The sequence below is a fragment of the Dasypus novemcinctus genome, chromosome 8 (assembly GCF_030445035.2).
Source record: "Dasypus novemcinctus isolate mDasNov1 chromosome 8, mDasNov1.1.hap2, whole genome shotgun sequence".
NCBI classification, from domain to species: domain Eukaryota; kingdom Metazoa; phylum Chordata; class Mammalia; order Cingulata; family Dasypodidae; genus Dasypus; species Dasypus novemcinctus.
Window position 1 is genome coordinate 22,585,582 of NC_080680.1, and position 17,179 is coordinate 22,602,760.

At 42.8% G+C, this 17,179-nt stretch overlaps 1 protein-coding gene across 6 annotated transcripts in view; it reads left to right on the plus strand.

Moving 5' to 3' along the window:
- The window catches only part of GOLM1 (golgi membrane protein 1), an 80,466-nt gene extending 63,508 nt beyond the window's left edge, over positions 1 to 16,958 (plus strand). For 3 of the 6 annotated variants that reach the window (XM_071216648.1, XM_058301571.2, XM_058301573.2), the window contains exons 7-10: positions 7,872 to 8,013; positions 8,742 to 8,999; positions 10,627 to 10,740; positions 15,346 to 16,958. In XM_071216648.1, the coding sequence (XP_071072749.1) occupies positions 7,872 to 8,013; positions 8,742 to 8,999; positions 10,627 to 10,740; positions 15,346 to 15,422 (591 nt within the window). In that variant the 3' untranslated portion in view covers positions 15,423 to 16,958. The remainder of the gene's footprint in view (positions 1 to 7,871; positions 8,014 to 8,741; positions 9,000 to 10,626; positions 10,741 to 15,345) is intronic. The other 3 variants (XM_058301572.2, XM_058301574.2, XM_012526372.4) reach the window with 2 other exon arrangements.
- The last annotated feature ends 221 nt before the right edge of the window (positions 16,959 to 17,179 follow it).

The window sequence follows — 17,179 nt, forward strand, 5'->3', positions numbered from 1 at the left end:
TAAAAAATTTATTTCTCTCCCCTTCTCCCCCCACCCTGGTTGTCTGTTCTCTGCGTCTATTTGCTGCGTCTTCTTTGTCTGCTTCTGTTGTTGTCAGTGGCAGGGGAATCTGTTTCTTTTTGTTGCATCATCTTGCTGTGTCAGCTCTCCGTGTGTGCGGTGCCATTCCTGGGCAGGCTGCACTTTCTTTCGTGCTGGGCGGCTCTCCTTACAGGGCGCACTCCTTGCGCGTGGGGCTCCCCTAAGCGGGGGACACCCCTGCTTGACAGGACACTCCTTGCGCGCATCAGCACTGCGCATGGGCCAGCTCCACATGTAATCCCCATATATTTATGAATTTTCCCTTTTCCATCCATTATTGATTTCCAGCTTCATTCCATTATGAGCAGAGAAAATGTTTTGTTTAATTTCATTCTTTTAAAATTGATTGAGTCTCGTCTTGTGACCCGAAATATGGTCTGTCCTGGAGAAGGATCCATGCATGCTCAAAAAGAATGTATATCCTGCTGTTTTGGGGTGCAGTGCTCTGTAGATGTCTACAATGCTCTGTAGTTCTCTATCCTGTTAGTCAGGCTTGCTCAGGTGCTCTGTCTAATACTTAGAGTGGTGTATTGAAGTCTCCAGCTAGTATTGTGGACACATCTATTTCTCCCTTCGGTTTTGCCAGTGTGTGCCGCAGGCATCTTGAAGCATTCAGGTTAGGTGCATACATTTTTTTAGTATAGTTATTTCTTCTTGGTGAATTGCCCCTTTTATTACTATATAATGACCTTCTTCGTTCCTTATAATAGTTGTACATTTAAAATCTATTTTGTCCAATATTAGTATCACTACTCCAGCTCTTTTTTGGTTACTATTGCATGGAATATCTTTTTCCAACCCTTCACTTTTAACCTGCTTGTGTCCTTATGTCTGAGGTGAGTCTCTTGTAGACAGTATATAGATGACTCACATTCTTTTTTTCCATTCTATCAGTCTGTATCTTTTGTTGGGCAGTTCGAGCCATTAATATTCCATGTTATTACTGTAAAGGCATTACTTCATTTTTGTCCTTTGACTTTCTATTGTCATATCTAACTGTTGTCTGTTTTTTTCCCTTTTAATTTATCCTTCCTAATAATCATCATTTCTACACTCTTCTCTAAGTCTTTCACCCTTGTTTCCCCTCTCCCCAGGTGTCTCCCTAGTCTGTCTGCCCTTTGTGACTGTTCCTCTTCTTTAGGAGGCACTGGGAACTGAACTGGGACCTCCCATGTGGGAGGCAGTTGCTCAGTCACTTGAGCCACATCTGCTCCCCTTACACCTGTCTTGATTTTCAGGCTGCAGCACTCCCTGAAAAGACCAGAATTACAGTAAACCTCTTGTTAATACTGGTCTTTTGTTAGCATACTCTGTCAGTTTTTGTCTCTGAGGACTTTGAACTTACTCTCATTTTTGAAGGATAGTTTGGCCAGATACAGAATTCCTGGCTGGCAGTTTTTCTCTTTCAGTACCTTAAATATATACCATTTTCTTCTCTCCTCCATGGTTTCTGATGAGAGTTTAGCACTTAATCATATTGAGTTTACCTTTTATGTGATACTTTGCTCTCTTGCTGCTTTCAAAATCTTCTCTTTATCTCTCATATTTGTCATTCTGAATAATAGGTATCTCAGGGTAGTTCTGTTCAGATTTATTCTGTTTGGGGTGTGTTGTCCTTCTTGGATATTAATATTTATATCTTTCATATAGGTTGGGAAGTTTTTGATCATTATTTCCTCAGATATTCTTTCTGCCCCTTTTCCGTTCTCTTCTTCTGGGACACCAATAATGAGAATGTTTGTGTGTTTTGCATTGTCTATTCAGTTCCCTGAAACTCTGTTCTATTTTGTCCATTCTCTTCTCTTTCTGTTTTCCTGTCTTTTCCAGTTCAAATATTCTGCCTTCAAAATCACGATTTCTGTCTTTGAGCAATTAAAAACTGCTCTTAAGTACTTCTTATGTATTTTTAATCTCATCCATGGTGTTTTCTATTCCCTTAACCCCTGTTATTTTTCTTTGCAGACTTTCAAATTGTTCTTTATGCTCACCCAGTGTCTTTTTAATATCCTTCATCTCCTTAGTCATATTTTCTTTGAATTCTCTGGATTTATTTAGGAACCTTGTATGATTATCATTGATTAATTGCTTTAAATCCAGTATCTCCTTTGGCTGGGCCATCTCTTCCTGTTTTGTAATATGGCTTGTAATTTTTTACCGATGTCTAGGCATCTAAATATGCTTTTCTTTGATATTTGGTTCACCTTATTCTACGTCTTTAAAATTGCCCAGCTTAAGTTATCAGAATCAGGCCAGGGACTCACTAATGGGGCACAGATTTTCTCCCAGGGGTTCAGGTAAAGAGAGCCCTAAAATGTTCTTTCTCCATGCAGTTTCCAGACTGGTCAGCATATGACACTCTTCCACACACCTTTCCAGTGAGGTGTTTCTTTCAGTCTCTGCTTTCCTGTATTTTTGTCTGGCCAGAGCGGAGATTCAAAGCCAGTTTTGCTGGCTGGATTCACTAAAGAAAAGCCCCCTTACTTTCCCTCTCTTTTCTCTTAAAACTGCTGACAGGGAGACGAAAGACGTCTGTTCCCATCTCAGTTGGCTGAAGTGAGCCAGGGGTTTTATCCTGGCTCTGTTTCTTAGGGCTGAGGGAGGGGAGCCCTTCCCAGCCACTGCAAGGTTTTTGGGAACTCAAGTTTATTGTTTTTGGCTTCTTCATTTCTCTGTACCGCACCCTCTAGCGTAGCACTGTCCTGGTCTGCTGACCCCCAAAGCAGGTCCCTTGGACAGCTTTTGGCTCTTTGTTTTTGTGAGAGAGTTGACCCGTGCTTCTGCACACCAATGCCATCTTCCCAGAACTCTCTGGGATTTTGATAGGGATTGTAAATCTGTACATCAATTAAGTATTGCATCTTAACGGTATTAAGTCTTCAGATCCATGAGTGTGAGATGTCTTTCCATTTAGGTTTCTTTAAAATCTCTTTCAGCAGTGCTTTGTAGTTTTCAGAGGAGAGATACACTACATTTATTCAGTTTATTTTTTGATGTTTTTGTAAATGGCATTGTTCATTTCATTTCCAGATTGTTTATTGCTTGTGTATAGAAATAATGATTGACTTTTGTTTACTGATTTGTATCTCACAGCCTTGCTGAACTTGTTTATTAGTTCTGTTAAGTTTTTTTTTTTGTGTGTGGATTCCTTAGGTTTTTTCTTCATAGAGTATCATGTGATCTGCAAATAGAGATGATTTTACTTTTACTTTCCATTCTGAATGGTATTTATTTATTTTTCTTGCCTAATTATCCTGGATAGAACCTCAGTACAATATTGATGAGAAATGGCAAGAATAGACATCCCTGTCTTGTTACTGAACATAGGGAGAAGGCATTTAGTCTTTCACCATTAGGTTTGACACTAGCAGAGCTCAGCCACCTGTGAAGTTAAGGAACAGTTCACACACGACCACACAAGGCCACCTTCACTTCTGCTTTCAAGTACAAGTTCGAGGATGGTGAGGTGCAGATCCCAGAGCTACCCTCAGGTTTGATACTTCACTAGAAGGACTCACAGAACTTAATGGTTATGGTTTATTACAGCTAAAGGATAGAGATTAAAATCAGCCAAGGGGAAAGGCACATAGGGCAGAAGAGTCAAAGAAGGGTACCAAACGCGGAGCTTCCAGTGTCCCCTCTCTGGAGTCAGGAGAGCGCTACTCCCCTGACATCTCTTGTGACTACACAGATACTGTCAGCCAGGGAATTACCCTGAGCCTTGGTGTTCAGAGCTTTTGTTTGGGGCTCCATCCAGTAGGCATGATTGGTTGCCCACGTCGCTGAGCTCAGTCTCCAGCCCCTCCCAAGACTGACTGGCACTGGGTGACCCAAAGTCAACTCACACTTAGACTTTTCTGGCCTGGTCATCTCCCACCTTAAATACTGTCTGGTGTGGGCAACCCCCACCCTAAATCACATTGTTAGACCTTCCAGCATGGCCCAAAGCTTCTAGGCAAACAGAGACAATCCTATCAGGCATGATGTTGTAAGGACTTAGAGATTACCTCCTAGAAGCAAATGGCAAAGACCACATCTCTTATTAGGCAAGGTGAAGTTCTTTACTACACAGGGTACCCCTGGCGATTGATCAAGGCCGTCTTATAAGAAAGTTGATCATATGCCTGACTTTTTAAGGAGTCAGCTTCACTCAATTTCCCAATATATTTGACATCAATATTAATATTTCAATCTTTCCAACAATGCCAGTGTTATACCATATTGTAGTGTGGTGGTATATGTAACCTGAAAGATACTGGCACATTGTGAGAGTCCCACTCAGCCACTGATAATAAGTTTAGTCCGTCATCATGTCACACGACCAAACGTGACCAGTGTCACTCAGGTTTGCAGGCTTCCATCCGACTTTGTTAGGTTCCAAAAGCAGGAGTGGTCCTAGCAGGACCTGTTACAATTAAGCTAAGAGAAATGCCTTCTCTTGCTTTGAGCCCCTCTGGAGCAGGGGTTCTGAACCTTTCTTGTTCCATGGACCCCTTTGCCAGTCAGGTGAAAACCACAGATGCCTTACTGAGTCCACACTGTACTGTGCGTTATTTAATATATATATATCACTCCTGCACCAACACGTTCCCACAGGAATAATGGCTTTTCTTGAATTTTCAGTTCAGGCTCATGTGCCTCCCTGAATCTTTCCATGGACCCCTGGTTAAGAACACCTGCTCTCGAGTACCAGTGTAATACTGGGTCTCCCTCATGGCATACCCGTTTGTTCATCTGTCTGCCCTCAACTTCTAGTCCCCCTTATCTCCACTTATCATTTATTTTCCCCCAAACCTTTCCGCCTTTAGAAGGGGCATTAGCTGGAGCCATGGTGCTGGTCCCGACTGCTGGGACCACACTGGACTAGCAGGTGCCTCCCCACCCAGGTCCCTCCCGCTCGTGTGGGGAAGGGCTGCACAGCTCCGAGCGGTGGGCGCTCAGCCCTCGTTGGTACGGCTGTGCTCACCGCCAAGTCCAGGTTCCCATGTGGGGTGAAGGCTCCGTCTACTCCTTCCGGCCCTTAGGAATTCTGTCATCGCGATTTAAAAACACAGGTACAGTTTTTCCCTTCAGAATCATCTCTGCTCCCGCCGCCTGGATTTGCAGGCCCGGTCGTGGAACCACTGCATAAGGTAGGAATAAAAGAAAGTTGAGGGGATGTGGCAGGGGAGGGGGCAATAGAAAAGTTGAGATCATGTAGGGAAGAACTGTGTAATCTTTCAGCATCTTCCCCACACCCTCTCCCCCAGGTCTCACAACTAGCAGAGCAGCCTCTCCAGGGGGACCTCCCTGCCTTCCCTCATGTTGAGTGTGAGCAGACTCAGGAAGGCACATGAGCCAGCCCTTCACCCCCCGTTTCAGGTTCCTGTTGCAGTCCTCAAACCTTTACTCTCACATTGATACCTCTTTGCCCATTGTTGCATGTTATGGGTGGAAAGTGTGTTCCTTGTTCTGAGGAAATGTTACTTGGTGGCCACTGCAAATCTTCCGTTGTAGTCCTTTTATACTGTTTTGAACATTTACATCTACCACCAGGTATGCAAAGCCCTTTCCAGATTGAGTTTATTTCTGATAGGACCCATTTGTAGGCTACTTGCATCAGTCTGGCTCTCCATCTCTCTGTGTGTGGGGGGAGAGCGGGGGTTTCCTCCCAACCCCCAAAGAATCTGCCAATAGCCCCCTCCAGTCTCTTTCTCTCTTGCTGGCAGGCAGAAGAGTTCTCATGGCATTTTGTGCCTCAGAGGGTGCAGGAGGAATGTGTCTAGGCTCAGCCCATCTCTGCATTGCTACAGCCCTTCCATGACAACTCCTTGCATGGACCCAGGTGCTTACCTCAAGCAAGTGCACCAAGATCTCCACTTGCCAGTTCCTGCTAACTTCAGATACCCGACGGGGGTCTTCCAGTGGGTGTAGATATGTCCCACTTTAATGCACCTCATAAATTCTCACAGTGTTTTCCTTGGGGCTGTGCCCCATGTGAACCTCATTTTAATAGTTCAGATGGCCACTGCCCATCAGCAGTAAAAACCCACACATATAAAGACAAATAGCATGCATTTTAGCTCACGAGCAGACTTGTTTCTATTTTCTTCAATTAGAGTGGAGGTTGGGTCTTATCTTATTTTATTTTTTTAAAGATTTATTTATTTATTCCCCCCACCCCAGTTGTCTGTTCTCTGTGTCTGTTTGCTGCGTCGTCTTCTTCGTCCGCGTCTGTTGTTCTCAGCGGCACGGGAATCTGTGTTTCTTTTTGTTGCGTCATCTTGTTGTGTCAGCTCTCCATGTGTGGCGCCATTCCTGGGTGGGCTGCACTTTTTTCGTGCAAGTTGGCTCTCCTTGTGGGGCGCACACCTTGTGCGTGGGGCACCTCTACATGGGGGCGCCCCTGTGTGGCAGGGCACTCCTTGTGCACAGCAGCACTGCGCATGGGCCAGCTTACCACATGGGTCAAGAAGCCCTGGGGGCGGCGGACTTGCCCCAGTGGTTAGGGCATCCGTCTACCACATGTAAGGTCCATGGTTCAAACGCTGGGCCTCCTTGACCCGTGTGGAGCTGGCCCATGTGCAGTGCTGATGCGCGCAAGGAGTGCCATGCCACGCAGGGCTGTCCCCACATAGGGGAGCCCCACGCACAAGGAGTGTGCCCCATAAGGAGAGCCGCCCAGCGCGAAAGAAAGTGCAGCCTGCCCAAGAATGGTGCAACACACACGGAGAGCTGACACAACAAGATGACACAACAAAAAGAAACACAGATTCCTGTGCGGCTGACAACAACAGAAGCGGACAAAGACGACGCAGCAAATAGACACAGAGAACAGACAACCAGGGTGGGGGGAGAAGGGGAGAGGAATAAATAAATAAATCTTAAAAAAAAAAAAAAAAAAGAGGCCCTGGGGATTGAACCCTGGACACTCCATATGGTAGACAGATGCTCTATCAGTTGAGCCACGTCCACTTCCCTGATTTAGTAATTTTGGTGTCAATTTTGTTCATCTCTACAGAGAACTAATTCTTGGATTAACTGATTTTTCTCTGTGTTCCTATTCTCTATTTCATTAATTTCTGTTCTAATCTTTATTATTTCTTTCTTTTTGTTTGCTTTAGGTTTAATTTGCTCTTTTTCAGAAAGTAACTTAAAAACGGAATTTAGGTTTTTTTATTTGAGGTCTTTATTTTATTTTTTTAATAAAGGCATCTACAGCTATTAATTTCCCTGAGTACTGCTTTTGCTGTATCCCATAAGTTTTGGTATGTTGTGTCTTTGTTTTCATTTTTCTCAAAAGTATTTTTTAATTTGACTTGTGGTTTCTTCTTTGGTTTTTTAGGAGTTTGTCATTTAATTTCCACGTATTTGTGAATTTCTCAAATTTCATTTTGTTATTGATTTAGAAATTCCTCCCTTTGTGTTTGATTTCAGCCTTTCAGAATTTATCGAGGCTTAGTTTGTGGCCTAAAACATGCTCTGCCTTGGAGACTGTTTTATGTGCACTGAAGAGTAATTTGTATTTTGCTCTTGTTGCGTCATGCATTCAGTCTTATTCTTTCAGGCTGTTCAGGTCTTCTAGTTCCCTGCCTTCTGCCTAGTTGTTCTGCCCGTTGCTGGAAGTGCCTTGAGGAGACCTCGACTCGGCCTCAAGTCTTCTGATTTCAGCTCTGCCTGTGACAGGGTGTGATCGGGCAGCACTGGGCGCTTCCCTGGGTTTCCCGTTAGTAGTCAGAGGGTGTGGTGGTCTCCTGCGAGGCTCGGGGTTGCTGTCGAGCGTTCTGGTCACGGAGCCCCTGCTCCTGTTTCAGCTCCACGTGCTCAGCGAGCCTCAGCCCAGGGCACCGGCAGAGGTGCCAGAAGGGAAAGGAAACCCGCCCAGCAGCGCCGTGCCCCAGACACCAGCTCCAAGTTCCGAGGCAGCTTTGGATTTGAAAAGAAAAGGTGAGAAAGGTAAGTGGGAGCCTGGCAGGGAACTTTTAGGCCCTCCAGAGCCCCATACAAATCAAATCAACAGTGCAGCTCATAAAATACGATGAGGACGGAGCGCACTCCTTGGGGCAGACAGCGGGCTTGGGGGTGGCCTGGGAGGTGGCAGGTGGTGTCTCTTGGGCATCTGGAATTAGGGACACAGGGCTTTTTCTTTGTCCTACTGATGTCTCAACCCTGTAAATGAAGTGCCTTGTTCTTTGGCAGCTGTGTGCAGAAGGGTGCAGGGTGCACCTTTATTCGGGCATTAGAGGGCCTGTGGAATAAGAAAAGGTAGCTGAGTCACGAGTGGCTGTCACTTAGGGACAGTGGGAGCCGCTGTGTCCCTGCACTGTGAGTGACTCCCAGGCACACAGGCATTCTCTGCCTCCACATACTTGTCCCAAACAGACACAGCGGTCGGAGAAACCCGGTTGCACCCTCCTCCACTTGTGGAAGTGTGTTGCTGTATCTGAGAGAACTGAGTCCAGATAATTTTTTCTACACTACTTTTCCTTGTGGTTGAGAAGATGAGCCTCAGGCACAGAGAGGCCTGGGGTCTTCTGCCGAGCTCATGAGACAAGTGGCCCCAGCGGCTCCCCTGCCCACACTCCTCGGCAAGGCCCTGAGAGTGGAGTGGCATGAGGCCTCTGTTGTTGGTCTGTGTTTTCACTAAGTGCCGGTGCGATCACAGCTAACTCTTCTGTGCACAGAGGAGGCCAACGAGATTCCGGCTGTCAGTGAGGAGCTTCGGAGGGACGGCCTGGGGCTGCTGCAGCAGGCAGGCCCAGAGCAGGCTGCTGAGGACGACAAGCACAGGGACGGGAGAGGCCTCGGGGAAGCCCGGGAGCTCGGCCAGGCCCCACGGGCGCCAGGTGCTCTGTCGGCGAGCCGGGAAAACCAGGAGACGGAAGGCCCTGGGCGGGACCAGCTCGTCGTCGTCGATGCCCAGGAGGAGGAGCAGGACGCAGGTGAGGAAGGCCGGTGGAGGGGCTCCGAGGCCGCCCGCTGGCTCCTTGCTCCCATCCTCCTAACTTTACCAGATAGCAGTTAACGATTTGGAAGCTCATTTTGTTTTGTTTTCAGTTATCAAGTCAGAGGCAAGAAGCAGGAATAGTGTACTCTCTTGTACTTGAGGTTTTAGAAATAATAGGAAGAGGAGACTTCTTTAGGTGGAAGACGCTGAGATGAGTAAACATAGCCTCCTGGCAGGCAGACCCCGTTTCTTGCCTTTATCTCCTCTTCCTGATGTAGCATCTGGTACAGCATCGATAGTCGGCAAATGCCTGGCAAGTGAGTGAATGCACAGTTGGGTAGGTGGAGTTTAATTCGTATTTGAGCATTGAGGAAAAGTGATACGTGGAGCCTACCTTTCTGGTCTGGTTGGCTTTTTTTTTCTTTCTAAAAGAAATACAGGAAAATGTGGGACACTGAGATCAATGGAATATTCTGAGATGTATTTTTTGATTCCTTAGAGACATGGAAAATTTCAGTCCTAGGTGAACCAGGAGCAGTTATGGAGACACCTGGGCTATGGACGGAACAGGCCAGGGAAGTTGGAGAATGTGTACTTTGCAGAAGTTCCACTGATTCCATTTAAATCTAATTTACACTTAAACTTCTCTTCCTGAAGCTGTCCTCATAAGGTCTGTGTTGAAGAACTGCATTTCATCAGCCTCCCTTTAGCACCACAGCTCTGGCCCCTGCTCTCCACACTTGCCCAACAGTGGTTTATGTAGAAGACACTGGAGGTGTGAAGCAGGGAAAGAAAGCCTGGGACCCTTATCCAGCGGTGCTGAAGTTCTAGTCCATTCATCGGCCACTCACAGAGGTGTCATTGCCAACGTGGGCCTGAGATATTGCTTGATCGGTGTGATACACCTGGTTCCAGGTGCAGTTTTCTGCTTTGGAGAATAAATCTACAGGGCATACAGGCCTGTGCTTTGTGTACACTTCAGGCCGTGCAGAGAAATGTAATTACAACTGGCTTTTCCAGGCAGGCTTTTTAAAAAAGATTTTGTTTGCTTCCCTCTTTACAGACATAAAATGTTTTAGTTAAACCCTGTAAGTATGTCTCTTGAATACAGTTTATTCCGATCTTCTGGGCTAGTCACCCTTCTCTCCAGGTGAGAATGTAGTCCTGAATGATCTAATTCTGTGCAGTGGAAGAGTTTATCCTTTGGTGCACAACAGTAACTCTCCTCTCTCTTGGAGTGAGGCGCCATTCTAAGGAGATGCTGTTGATATCTAGAAACTTGTTGTTTCCTTGAAACGATGGTGCCTGCCTTTAATCTTCAGTTCATCATCTCCTAAGAAACCAGGACTGTGCTTTAGTTTCCCCATTTTCCGTCTGGAATATAGCCTTTTGCTTAGGCTGTAAGACTCAGAGTCGAAGGGGTGCATACCTAAGGAGAGAGCTCCTCCTTGGTATGTGTACCGGAAGCAGATGCCCAAGTCTGTACCGTTCCCTGAGAGGTAGCCAAAGGATCTGATTGCTGAACGATGACTGGTATAACCCCAGGCCCTGGGCTCTGGTTTTCCTGTGGCATAGATAGAGAAATGATATAACTTATGTTTTATTTGTCTTTGCCACAACAGGGAGAAACCAGCAAAAATTGGGAGGGGATGACGACTACAACATGGATGAAAATGAGGCGGAATCTGAAACAGACAAGCAGGCAGCCCTGGCAGGTGGTGACAGAAACCTACGTGGTAAAAACTGTGGTGGTGGGTGGGGGGGCTCACCTTCCATTTCCTCCTCCTGGTCCTTCACTTTTGGAGTGACTGCACCAAAAATCTCACCCGTAACTTTGTAAGTAGTTGGTCATTTGAAGGAGACCTCTTTTCTTCAGCAGCCTTTGAAGCAGGGGGTAGTGGGGGAGGCGAGAGGCCCAAGATGACTCAGCCCTTCCAGGGAGTCTGCCTTCTCAGTGGGCTTAAACCTGTAGGCCTTCATTCGGAGGACTTTTTCTTTCTGTGACATTTAAGTGTTTGCCAACAAAATGCTAGTTCATTGCTTGATCACACTACAGCGCCAGTCAGAAAGCCCTGATACGTGCAGAACTTCCAAGCAGCTTTTCAGAGCTGTACTGAATAGTTATATTGTAATATTATTTTGGATTTTAAGAGTCTCGGCTAGTGTCTTGTAGATTGTGAAACATTCTAGATTTGTCTGTTTGCTTATGATTGGATTCAGGTTGAACCTTTTTTTAGCTAAAGTGGTGTTCCTCTTGTGTCACACCAGAAGGCACATAACATCAGGCTGACCCACTCTTGGTGATTCCAAGTTTGATCCCTTGGTTATGGTGGCGACCACCAGGTCTCTCCATTGCAAAAGTACATTTTCCCTTTGTAATTAGTAACCAGCCTCTGAAGTTAGTTATTACGTAGGAACCACTATGAAATGCTATGACTTTACCATCCACTGTTGGACCTCTTTGAAACCACTTATTACACTGGATGTTGCAAAATGGTGACTTTTCTAATTCTGTTGTCCCGTCACATTTATTAGCTGATGTTATTCTTTAAGAAAGCGCCTCACCCAGTACACCCAAGTACATCCATTTGTTTGTTTTAGTATCACCCTGGGCTCATAGTTTCCTTTTTTTGAAAATTAATTTTTTTGTATCTGATTTTTGCTGTTTTTTCAATCTTTAAGAGCTCTTTATATGGGAGGGAGAATGATATAATTTTTAAATCTCTGAAATAAGTTCCAAATGACTTCTCCTAGTTTGCCTTGGTTTTGTTTGTGGTGTTTTTTGCCAGGCAAAGCTTCAAAATTTTTTGTCATTTCTGTTTTTGCTTCTGGAAACTGAGTCATAGGCTTTCCCCACATTGCCTAGGTTTTCATCTAGTTATTTGTGTGCTTTTAGATTTTTCTTTTAGTCTCTATTTTAAAATTAAACACAGAATCAGAAAACTACACAAAACAAATGGGTTCTTTGAAGATGAACTGCCTTTTAACTGCCTCCCAGTCAACAGAACTTTTCTGGCTTCAGAGACCCCTTCCATGTCCCGTCCCAGTCCCAGAATTGATCCTTTTTCCCCCTCAGTAGTAACCACCATCTTAACTTTATAGTAGGCATTTCCTTGAGTGTATGGGTTATCATCCAGGTGAGTGTCTCTGGACACCACCTTTAAGTCTTGCCAGTTTTTTGTTGTTGTTTTTTATAAGCAGTCTGTTAAAGCACCCAAGCTCTTTGACCTATCAAGTTTCCCACAGCCTGGACACTGCTGAGTGTATGTCCACGGTGCAGCTGAGCATGTTCTTCTGTCCTCTCTGCTGCAAATGGGCAGTATAGAGGCAGTGGCCTGGTCAGACGCAGGCTCAGGCTCAGGCCCCTGGTGAGGCTGTGTAGAGGGTGGTGTGTGCTTCCTTTGGGAGGCATGTAAGGTCTGGTCTCATTCTTTTTGTGATACTAGTTCACGGCTCATAATGCTCAGTGTCTATCTATTAATTTAATGATGGTTATCTATTAATTTTAATGATAGATCATTTGCTTCATTTGTTATTTGGAATATTTTTGTAGACACTATCCTTCAACTATGTTCAGTTATCCGGTGGTATTGGTCATGTAGGGTAGGCAGGATAAATGTTTATTTACCAATTTTAATTATAATGAATTGCTTTTCTTGCCAACTTCTGAAGGTAACCTTTTTGTTGTAAATACTGTCCATGGTGTTTAGGCTGTATTCAGAATAATTTCCTCAGAAATAATTTCCAGGTGCCACACTTTTCCTTTAACTTTGTATTAATTGCTCTTTAATTCAGTCTTTTAAAATTCTAATTTTATTTTTCATATCTAAACTTTGGTAGTTTTTTGTGGACTCTTGTTCCTTGCTCGTGTTACAAAGCATCTATTTATTTAAATATGTTGAGTTGTTTTTATATTCATGTCTTTTAATTGCAATATCTGAAAACTTTGTGGGTCTTTCTCTCTTCTGTTTCTGCTAGTTTTCACTCATGATAACTTGTTTCCTTGTGTATTTTGTGCTTTTTAACTGTGAGCTTCTAGTTTTCCTTTGTACTTTATCTGGGAAATACTTGAGACCTGAATTACATTTGCATCCCAACAAGGAAGGCAGGTCATTTTGGCTTTGCTGGTCACAGGGAGACACTGAACTCACAACCTCTTCAAAGTCTCATCTTCAGAGGTCTTTTGAATTACATAGGAAATATGAGTTCAAACTATAAACCTGGACAGTCATTATCCTGTGCTTAAGAATCCCCCGATCTGCCCAACTAGGTTCTTCTGCCCCAAGCTCATTGTGGGTTTATTTCCCATTATATTTATACTGAAATTTGTGGTTTCAGCTTTATGTGGGGTTCCCTGCTTGACTCTGCATTTTAAGTGGAACCCTAGTTTAGTTCTTGTCCCCCCTCCCCTGCACCTTTTGGGGCTGTGAAGGCAGACAACTGGTAACTTCAGGCTTAAGCAGAAAGCCTCAGGGTTAAAACTGGCTTGATCCTTTACCTTTAGGAAGTCTCTCTCCCTTTACTTTGGCTTTTGCAGCTTCCTTTTTTTAATGCAATACAGGCAATGCATTATTCTTAGTGCCTGATTTTTTAAAAAATTTAACTTTTCATTTGGAAATGACTTAGATTTTAAAAAATAGTAAAAACAATTCATATAGCCTCACCAAATTTCCTCAGATGTCAACATCTGCAACCACGGTATAATTATCAAAATAAATGAATATTGATAGAAGGCTAATATCTAATTTATAGACATTATTTAAATATAGTGAATTGTCCAGTATCCCTTTTCTGGACCAGTATCTAATTCAGTATCATATAGTACCTTTATTGTTAAATCTCTCTACTGTCCTTAAACTGGAACTGTTTCTCAGTCCTTACCATTCATGACAAAAAATTTTTCAAGCATACTGCCCAGTTATTTTGTAAAATAGTCCCTCAATTTTGGATTGTCCAGTGTTTCCTTATGACTCAGTGCATTCTTAAAAATATCTTTCATATTTTATCCATCTTGTAGATGATAGAATTGTTTGGGGATTCTAGAAATGGAAGTCCTAATTTGATTTTAATGGCTTATTATTTAGGTAATTAAAGCAACAACAAAGTCAATATGTTAAAAGTAAGAATGCTATGTAAATACAAGACTGTTGGCAACTTTCCTGTTCTTTGTCATAGACTCCACTCATCTGTTCCTCAATTCTTGAATAGCATAATTTATGGTCTGGTTACTGTCCTACGTCTATTTGAACCACCTTTTAAATGACCCTAGTGTCCTACTAAACATGTTCTTTGCAGTGAAGCCTTGTTATAAGTTTCCCTGTACCCACGTGACCTGAAGACATTGCACAAGGTTTTAATGCTAGGAGGTTGGCAAGGTAAAGAAGGTAATTGCTGCCTGCTCTTTTAAGAAACAGTTTTAAGTTGAAGAAGTGTCGTCAACATCAGCTCAAATTTTACATTTGTTATTGAAATAGTTTGACACTGCTTGCACCAGGGAAATAAAAAAAAAATGGCATTAGCTCCAACTTTATTAGGGAATTTTGGAAGTCACATTTAATTTTTAAAGGCTAATCCCATCATTAATCATTTAATGTGTCATAGTTATAAATCAAAATATTATTGGATTTAGGTCTCAATGTGACTTTTTTTTAGCCCCCCTCCAGTCACCCTCCTGTATGGCTCCTCGTCTGTTAGTTGTGTGCCTGTTGTCTGCTCATCTTCTTTAGGAGGAATCAGGAACCTAAACCCAGACCTCCCATGTGCGAGGCAGGAGCTCAGCTGCTTGAACCACATCATCTCCCCCATGACATCTTTTTGTGTTGTATGTTAAAATATAGTGTAAGACCAGATATTAGAAGCCACTTATATATTTCAGTTCTGTGTTAGAAAGAACTTTGTAGTAGCAAGCTTTTCAAAGCTGGAAATGACTTTTAAGAATATGTTCTCTTCTGCTGGAGGTGTACTGAGGCTAAACATACTTTCTGGAGGTATGATAGGGATTCATGCTGCAGATGAGATTGTGATTGTATCAAATTTTGAGAATTTTTTTTAGTATTTTCCATTTTATATAGGACATTGGGACATTATTTCACTAACTTAAACATTTGTAGAGGTTTTAGATAGCTTTGTGTACATTTTGGGCATATACTTGGTCTCTCTTTTGATCTTGTCCTTGATTAGGAAATTCAATTCCCAACTGTAATGTTGTGATGTAAGATAATGTCATCTTTATGATAGTTTCTGGGAATATGCCAAGCTGGACTTAATTGGGCTGGTTTTTCAAAATGTTTACTATTAGAATGTGTGTGAGTGTACATGTTTTGTTTTGTTTTTTTTTTTAGTTCTTAATGCTGAAGATCATAAAAGAGATGCCATAAATTTATTTGATACACATGAAAAGCAGAATCGTATACTCTGAGTCCAAGTGGAAGCAAACACTTCATCACATCAGGATTGAACAGAGATTACTACAAAATATTTGTGTGGAATTGAGTACTCAGAACTGGAAAGTACTAAGTAAAATATTCACCTAAGGATGAGTACTGTGGAGTTTGTATGTAATGGGATTGTCTTTTAGACACTTTTTGGGGGGCACTTTTGAAGTGTCTGTTAAGATGTCAAAATCCTTTGGCTACAGAACACAAGTTCTACTCGAGGTATGGCAAGGATGGTTCATTATTCTGGAATATAACTTCTAAAAAGCCTATAGGAAGATCTATCTTCTGGCATTAAGGAGAGACCTGCCACACTTCGAGAACTCTTTCTCAGTCCCCTCTGGCATCAGCCTCTTCCCACATGCCGAGTTGAGTGACCCCTCCCTGCTGGTCATGGTCTTCTCCCTGCTAAAGACTGGATGATTACTGGTTTATCTTTTCGTGCACTCACTTCTGATTCTGACTATCACTGGCCTAGAGCACTGACTGTTAACACCAACAAGTCTGAATATAAAGCTGTTTTGTGAGAGAATTATAAAAAAATACTTGTATAAAATAACCCGATAGCCTCAATGTACAAAACGCTTTTAAGTGACTTGTAATTTGAACATATTAAGGCTATAACTTATTTTGCTTAATATGTATAGGTAAAGTAAAATCTTCTGTAGTAAGTATATATTACCAAAAAAAAAAGAAAAAAAGAGGTTCAGCAGAAGAGGGGCCAAAGCAGAGGTGGCGCACAGTGAGGGAAAACAAAACAGCTTGGTGAGACTGGGTTTGCTGTGGACAAATCTGTGCCTACTTTATTACTGAAGTAAAAGAAAAAATTGCTGTTGACAGATGTGTAGTGTTACAAGTCAGAAAAGTATAGAAAAGCAAGAGAAAATGCTGTTTTGATCATGACTTATGCATTTTAGCTTGTAGTAAAATGACTATTCAAAAAAGATTTAAAAATCAAAGATTAAAGTTGATTTTGAAAATGACTTAGAACGGCCATTTTATTACAACCCGCATTGGTAACAGTGACATTAGGTCAGCTTCAGTTGGTTCTTATTTAAGGTTAAGTAGGCTCTTCCCACTTGTGAATGACTTGCTTTCAGTGAGAATCTCCAAAGGGTAATGGGTGGTGATACCTACTAAAATACATTGGATTCAGAGTTTGAGCAGCAAGGGCTTCTGTGATCATCTGGTACAGCACCTTTGCTTTTCAGGAGACATTGTGTGGCTTGCAGCTTGTCAGTCAGCGGCAAGCTCACCCTCACATGATTCTGGCAATCGATGAAGACAGGAGTGCATTATACTTCAGATTTGAATGTTCTTCATGTATGATCTTTTTGCCCATCACTAAGAGTTAACCTTAGTTAAGGCAACTGAATCAGGGCTATAAAAGTAGCTTTATAGTATTTTATCCTTGTCTTAAGAGTTGATAATTCTCTGCTTTCTCAGTTAATAAAGCCTCTATTCATCTTTTGTTTAATGTGCACAGTTGTTGAAAAATAAAATACTCCTTGTTAGTTCAACTTATAAAATTTTTCATAATTAATTCTTTTCATCTCTTATGGATTCATAAAGAATCAGCTCTAAATTCTGGATTAAGAGTGATGGTTTGCCTTAAACCCTTTGGAATGAGTTGGATGCCAAGGAAAAAAACTCCATATGATTTCTTCTTCATACATAGGGCCATTAGTTCAGGAAGATGTGTACTTTTGAGTTACTTCTCCAGGAAGCTATGCATTTTACC